The sequence below is a fragment of the Octopus bimaculoides genome, chromosome 11 (assembly GCF_001194135.2).
Source record: "Octopus bimaculoides isolate UCB-OBI-ISO-001 chromosome 11, ASM119413v2, whole genome shotgun sequence".
Lineage (NCBI taxonomy): Eukaryota > Metazoa > Mollusca > Cephalopoda > Octopoda > Octopodidae > Octopus > Octopus bimaculoides.
This window is the reverse complement of record NC_068991.1, coordinates 22,135,524-22,144,047: the sequence shown is the minus strand read 5'-3', so window position 1 is coordinate 22,144,047 and position 8,524 is coordinate 22,135,524. Positions and strand designations below refer to the sequence as shown.

General features: G+C 35.1%; 1 protein-coding gene across 2 annotated transcripts in view; it reads left to right on the top strand.

The window, feature by feature from the left end:
- Window positions 1-8,524, top strand: part of LOC106879411 (cytochrome P450 10) — a 23,084-nt gene that overhangs the window by 6,252 nt on the left and 8,308 nt on the right. For both annotated transcript variants that reach the window (XM_014928965.2, XM_052971591.1), the window contains exons 4-8: window positions 76-272; window positions 2,471-2,664; window positions 4,067-4,287; window positions 6,218-6,376; window positions 7,444-7,610. In XM_014928965.2, the coding sequence (XP_014784451.1) occupies window positions 76-272; window positions 2,471-2,664; window positions 4,067-4,287; window positions 6,218-6,376; window positions 7,444-7,610 (938 nt within the window). The remainder of the gene's footprint in view (window positions 1-75; window positions 273-2,470; window positions 2,665-4,066; window positions 4,288-6,217; window positions 6,377-7,443; window positions 7,611-8,524) is intronic.

The following is an 8,524-nucleotide window of genomic DNA, read 5'->3' as shown; positions in this document are numbered from 1 at the left end:
ATATAATATATATATATATTTCAAATGAGACCTCTTCACTGTTTCTTAAACGTCAGGCCCATCTTTGTCTTTCAGATATTTCATAAAAGGTCGGAGAAATATGGTGAAATTATCAAAGAAACTCTTGGTCCAGAAGAAATCATCTCAATTTCAAATGCTGAAGAATACATGAATGTTATCCGTGCAGATGGTCGTCAACCAATCAGACCCCCATTGGAACCTTTGGCTCACTACCGGAGGGAAAAGGATTTGGAAATTGGTATATTTAACTCGTGAGTATACACAAGAAGCATTTTTAATATAAAGATGGTTATAATGACCTTAATGATGATTATAATGGTGGTGTTGATGGGTGGCTATGGTGGTGGTGGTGGTGGTGGTGGTAGTGATGGAGGTAGTGGTAGTAGTGGTGGTTTTGGTGGTGGTGGTGGTTTTGGTGGTGTCAACAATGACAAAGATGATGATGACAACGAAAACGGTGATGATGATGATGATGATGATATTTATTTTTTGCTGAAAGAAACTGATGAGATACAGACACATCATCATCAGATGGCTACCACCCTGGTATGGGATGTGATGTGCAATCTTAGTTGTCGTTGTTGTTATTCAAATGTAGATTAGCCCTGATTAACATGAATAAATAAGCATTACATTTGATAGAGTAATCTGATTGCTAAAGGGTTAACCAAAAGCATTCCAGCCTTTCCCTTATTCTGTTTTTAAGATGTGATTTGATCCTTTAGCATTCAGATCATTCTGTCAAATGTATTTTATTTACTGACATCATTTTGAATTAATTTTGTCTCATGGCTTTGAGATTTCCATGATGTGATTCTAAATTTTCAGAATGACATTGTTGGGTAGGTGTCAGAGGCCTGATCTGATCAGTTAGAACATAAAGCAGGTAGAATATTTTGGTTGGATATAGCCAGTTTAAAATGCTAAAGGATTAAAGAAATTCAGCTGCTATTTCTAGCAGAAGAAAAGACTGGTGGCCAAAGATTTGGTGCCTTACTAATGCATACTGTAAAAATGAGTTGTGGGAAGCTCTTGGAGAAGTGAACCTGTGCCACTGGTTTTGTTCATGGGTGGGTTACTTCATGTCCCTTTACACCTACTGCATACTTCTGGTTATAGTCTATATCTTATGAGGATAGAAAGGGTGAGATAAATAGAAAATGGGAGAGAGATAGAGGAATATACAGATGAATATATATGTGTGAGAGTATATACGTATATATATATATAAAACAAAAAATATATATATAGCGAAAATTACATCTTTATTATACATTTCACTTTATAAAGCTGACAATTGTTTCTATTGCATCAACATGAATATATATATGTGTGTATATATATATATATATATATATATATATATACATACATACATACAGATATATATATATGTATATATATGTACATATATATACATATACATATACATACATGCATACATATATATATGTGTATATGTGTATATATATATATATGTGCGTGTGTGTTTATGTGTATTTCTATCTATCTAACTATCTATCTATCTATCTATATGTATATATATATATATATATATATATATATATATATATATATATACACACACACATACATACACACACACACATACATACACATATACACACACATGCATATACATATATATAGAAAATATAATTCAAATTAATATTATATCCTCAAAAATATATGTTAACAAAATGTTATCAAGTCTATCCAAAATTAGTGACAATCAAATTGAATATCTGAAATATTACCAGTAGATATATATATTTATTGTGAGCATGTATATATACATACATACATATATATATGTGTGTCTATATGTATATGTGTGTGTCTATATATATATATATATATACATATATATATATCAGTGAATGTTTTCAAGTTGGTTGTTATATTTATTGACAAATATTTTACATATATTCACAATTCAAAATGACCAGCATTTGCTTTTATTGTAGCCCTTAATTTTTTTCTCAACTGAATGCATGACCTATTATGTTTAAATAATAGGTAAATGTATATACTGCACACAATACAAATCAATATACCATTTCTATATATTTATATCTTTGTACTATATATTTATTTGATGTTCTATATAAATATATATCAAACGTATATATTTCTATCTGTTTTATCTATTTAACCCTTTAGCATTCAAACCAGCCATATCAGGCCCAAATATTCTATTTCTTTTATGTTTATACTGGCCAGATCTGGCCCCTTATACTTACCCTACAGTATCATTCTGAAAAGAAATAATCACATCATCAAAGACTCAGAGCTACAAGATAAAGCATGATTGATACAAAACAACATGAATAGATAAGCATTACAGTTGATAGAGTAATCTGATTGCTAAAGGGTTAATATATATTCAATATATTTAATATATTTAATATTTATTAAATATTCTGAGCCAATTACATATGTATTTCAGGCAGGGTGAGGTCTGGCATAGGTACCGAAAAATACTGAGCAAGAAACTGCTAGTACCTAAAATGATTACTTGTCACATTCCCGCCAAAAATGCCGTAGCAAATGACTTTGTTCACAGACTGGGATGTTTAACACATAAAAATAATGGTGAAACTGAAGATCTCCGACAAGAACTTTTCCGATGGTCAATGGAAAGTGAGTATTTTATATTATTTTATATTATTAGTATTTTCTCAGGTCCTAGGTCTCCTAGGGCTGGCTACCAGGTTTCTATGGTGTATAATTGATTGAGATAACAGCATTGTCCTTCGATGGGATGTCAGGTCATTGCAGGGTTACTCTTTTACAGCTGAGAGGACTGGAATAACATGAATGGAAGTGTTTTGCTCTAGAACACAACACATCAACCAGTCTGGAATCAAAATCACAACTTTGCATTCATGAGTGCAACACCCTAACCATTGGGCTATATGCTTTCACCATTAGAAAGAAAAATAACCAAAAGCAACATCAGTTATTTTCTTTTTATTCCATAAAGCTCCACAGCATCAGCTACACTTTATTCCAGCTTTTGTATGGTTAAGTGAGTGTGAGATTAATTTCACAGGGATAGGATACTAATCTGTCAAAGATGACTTTCCCTACCCCTACCAGAAAATTTTCTGTTTTATACTCAGTAGAAGACACTTAGTCAAAGTGCCATGTGGTGGGACTGAACCTGAAACCATATGGTTGGAAATCAAACTTCTGCACCTACGTGTTTGTGTGTGTGTGTGTATGCATGTCCGCACATGCATGTGCATACTAGTACCGCTTTGTTTTCACATTATGTAATATTTGTAAATGTTATACTGGATCCATTTCCGATCTTCAGTGGAAAAAAGTCTGGCCACGGGGAAATATTAACTTGCTTTGCAAACAGGTGAGGGTTAGTGCCTGGAAGTCATAGAAATCTGTCTCAATGAATTTTGTCTGACTCATGAAAGCATAGAAGAGTGGATGTTAAGATGCTGATGATGATGATGATAATGACAGTTGACAAAGTACACAATTTATTCGATACCTTTTTCCTCTAAAACCAATGTTTTGTGTCAAAATAAAAAAAGAGAAAAAAGAAAAAGGAAAGAAAATGTTCTGGGACTAGTGACCCTTACATATATAACATACCTGAATATTTATCCCAAGGACTGATCCTCTTCTTCAAAACTTTAGAAAATTCTTCCCCTCTGATCTTCTACAGGTATGGCTGTGAAGTTGTAAAGTTAGATCTCACTTCACAGCACTTTGGTGACGTGTGCTCTGCTATAGCTTTGGGTTCAATCACTTCCTTGTGAGTGAATTTTGGCATTTGGAAACTGAAGGCTGTCTCAAAGACTATGACTGTTTCCAGTGGTAGATTTAATCTGCTATTTACCCATCACATATCCATTTGGCCCTCTGGTACCGTTCACACAGTCACTCTACTGCAATTATCATTATTATTTTTGGAAATGTTTTTACTTTCATTTTATTATCCTTAGTACTGTTTCACCACCACTCCTACCATCATCATCATTGTCATCTCTTCAACACAGTATATATTTTCTAACAACTACAGCTGCTGGAGTAATGCTGTTCAATGAGAGATTGGGTTGTCTGGAAGCAAACCCACCTTCAATTGCTATTGATTTTGTGAAAAACCTTCAAGGATTCCTTGGCCATCTCAATTACCTTTTGTTCAGTATGCCACTCTATAAAATATTTCGAACAAAACGGTGGCGAGAATTTGAGCATTACAATGATCAGCTGGTTTCCATAGGATCATCTTTACTTAAAAAAGTAAGTAACCTCCTTCTCACTGACCCTATACACACCACAACGTTTTAATTTTAGAATTGTCTATTGAGAACCTTTTGCTTACACATGCATATATTTTTAGATGAGTTATTGCTATAGCAACTAAAAATTTTCCAGTTATATATTTCATGTTTTACTACATTTGTCTGTTACAACGAATTTTGATTGCTTTACCTCTGACCATATTAAACACCTCACTATTTTCAAGTGTTTAATATTTACACACTCACTCCCTCTAACCCCCATCCACACACACACACACACACACACACATATATATATACATACATATATATATATATATACTGGAAAAGATAATAAGGTACTCAGATATCTGGATGGTTGTACGTTTACAGATTTTTATTAATATGTCACATGTTTTATAAATATTACCGCTTGCAGCTATTCTTGTAGGTTCTTCTTTATATTTGAAGAACCTACAAGAATAGGTGCAAGCGCTAATATCTATAAGACATGTGACATATTAATAAAAACCTGTAAATGTACAACCATCCAGATATCTGAGTACCTTATTTTTTCCAATATATATTTCCTGTACATCACCTCCAAACATTCCAATATATATACATATATATGATTATAAAGAAAAATATTTCCTCCAATGCATAGACTTCACTTTGAAGTGCTCAGGATATTAAACCTGAGGTGTTAGAATAATGTAGAAGTAAGAATCAATGTTAGGCAAATCAAGTTCACATATACATTTATATCTATTCAGCCCCAGATCCAACGTGCATGAATTTCTCTGAAAGTATATTCAATATATCAAACATATCAAAAGTATATAATCGATATATAAAAACATATAGAGTAATCAATACATCAACAATAGACATATGAAAATATATTGAAAAAATAAATACATATATAGATCAACTTACAGATTATAAAACAAAGTCATAAATTCGGAAAAATTCATGAATATTGGGTCTAGGGCTGAATAAATATGAATGTATAGATGAACTTGATTTGCCTAACTTTGATTCTTAAAGGGCCATCCGGACTCCCGTTTGAACCGTGAACAGGGATTAATCTTCTCTCTTCGCTCCTTTGTGCCACATGGGCTCAACTCTCCACTCCTCTTCATCTAACCTCCTCCCCTTGCCTCTCTGCCTCTATCCCCCTCCCTCCTACTTCCTCCCACCCACCTCTCCTCTCTTGCTCTGTCTCCTACTTTTCTTTACTTCTCTTCACTCTTACTTCTCTTCACCCCTATTCTCTTTCTCTCTTCTCTTTTACTCTCTTTCTTTCTTCTCTCATACCCACTTTCTCTCTCCTACTTCCTCCCACCCCTCTCCCCTCCCTCCTACTTCCTCCCATCCACCTCTCCTCTCTTGCTCTGACTCCTACTTCTCTTCACCCCTACTCTCTTTCTCTCTTCTCTCTTACTCTCTTTCTCTCATACCCACCTTCCCCTTCCCCCTTCATCGTAAAGCCTCCCTCATAAGCCCATCGCACCCCTACGCACTCCTACCCCACCTTCCTGTGCGTTATACTAATACATCTGTTTGTTTTCTACCACCTGTCTTTGTCTGTTGTTTTTTTGTGAATTCTCCCTATATATATATATATATATATATATATATATATGGCCATGATGCTTCCTGACTACTCTTGCTCATGATCAGAGATGCACAAATCATCAACCACTAAGGGATGTTGTTCAACTGGTTAAGATCAAACAACTGACAAGCAAATCTGTGATATTGTGCAGAATATTTGCTGTAGCCTATCTTTTACACCAAGGCAAAACATGTAACATGATAACACTTCCAATAAGAGAGCCAGTGCCTGGTACTGCATCAGGACATTTATTATTATTATTATTATTATTATTATTATTATTATTATTTTTCATGATTATCTTTCGTGTTTTTCACTACCTCTTTAGAAACTGGAAAAGGCACAAGAACTTATGCTATCCAGTGAAACAGATGAAGACAAACAAACAAATAATGAGCTACTCACACACCTTGTGTCTCAGAAACTCCTCACTATGAAAGAATCAATCCATATGGCTATAGAACTTTTGATGGCATCTGTTGAATCAGTGAGTTAGTCTTCTACCTGTTATAGTATGGCACTCAGTACCATGTTGGATTTGCAACTTACAAGAAAGAAATAGAGAGTGAGAAAGAGAGAGAGAGAGGGGGGAGGGAGGGAGAGAGAGGACTTAGTTATGTCGCTTTATGTTCTTGCTTCAAATCCCACCAAGGTCAATTTGGCTTTTCATTCTTCTGGGGGTGTTGTTGCTGTTTGTTGTTGATCCAGCAGATCTATGATTGAAGGTTTTTCATACTAATTTTAACCTTTTAGTGGAGGCGTGTGGCTTAGTGGTTAGGGTGTCAGCATCATGATCGTAAGATTGTGGTTTCGATTCCTGGACCAGGCGACGCGTTGTGTTCTTGAGCAAAACACTTCATTTCACGTTGCTCCAGTCCACTCAGCTGGCAAAAATGAGTAACGCTGCGATGGACGGCGTCCCGTCCAGCTGGGGAACACATATGCCATTGAAACCGGAAAACTGGGCCCATGGGCCTGGCTTGGCTTTAAAAGGGCACATTTATTTATTTATTAATTTTAACCTTTTGCCTGCTCAAAGCATTTTCATAAGTTTGTCCTGAATGACTCAGCTTGTTTTCTGACTTATACTTAGACCTTGTTTCAGACACTCTGATTAATATAAAGCTCTGGTGGTTGAAAACATTGAAAATGCATATCACATATGATGCATGGACACCAGGGAAATATGTCTAGTGTATCATATGTGACACACAAGATACGCAAAAGGTTAATAAGTAATATATAGTTTCCAGCAGGAACTTAAGTGTCACTATGTACACTGTTTATATTAGTTGGACCGATGTCATCATCTTGATTGATTATGTTTTGGCTGTTGTATGCTCCTGCCATCTTCAGGTGTCTTGTGGTGAACTTGGTTGTTGTATTCAAAATTCCAATACAACAACTGAGTTCAGCACAAGATACATAAAGAAAATATAATGAAATCAACAATCAAGATGGGGATGCCAGTCCAACTATAAATAGTATCCATAACATAAATTTCTCGTCTCACAAATATAGAATTGTATTAAGTATCATTGTTACACACTGCAGGTATCAACCAGCACTTCATGGATCCTGTATTGCCTGGCAAATAACCCAGATGCCCAAGAGCAGCTCTACAAAGAAATCCAGAGTGTTGTGGGTGACAGTGAAACTGTCACGGCAGAGATGCTACAGGAGCTGCCTTTCATGAAAGCATGTTTCAAAGAAGCAGTCAGGTCAGTATTTGAACTCATTACCTTATGGATTAGTTAATGTTATAAATATATAATAGCCACTATGTGTGCGCACGTGTAAATCCACTTTCCATTGACTGCCAGTTACATTTCGATAGCTAAAACTTAACTTGAAGTTGTTACTTGTTTTTGGACATTATAAAATACAAATATTATTTGTTATAAGCAAGTTAAACATTATTAAATTAAAATTGCCATGTACGTATCATACTTAATGTATACCAACAGGCAAGATACTGTGGTTTTCATCCAAGATAAAACCTCTTATAAATGCCTCTTCAATTGTGTTCAATGGATTTTTATTCGGGCCAGTAACTACTTGCAATATCATTGTATGTATTATTCACTGTTTCCTACATATCAGATTGAAATATTTCTTTTAGGTATGTGACTGTAAATAGACATCATTGACAAGGTCCAAATACATCTGGAGTTCTAGCTGGCCACTGCCAGGGCAATTTTCAAAGCATGTCTGTAAGAAATTTAATTTCAGATGGAAACTGCAGTAATTTGCCTGTGAATCGTGTATATACATAATTTTGATATATATATATATATATTGTGACCATCCTCATCATTTAACATCTTTTGTCCATGCTGGCATGGGTTGGACGGCTTGACAGGAGCTGGTAAGCTGGGGTGCTGCACCAGACTCCAGTCTGATTTGGCATGGTTTCTATGGCAGGATTCCCTTCCAAACCCAACTACTTTACAGAGTGTACTGGGTGCTTTTTACATGGTACTGTACAGGTGCTTTATGTGGCACTGCACTGGTGCTTTTTACCTGGAGCTGCATGGGTGCATTTATGTGAAACCACACGGGTGCTTTTATGTGTTGCCGCACAAGTGCTTTTACATGGCACTGCCATATATATATATATATATATATATATATA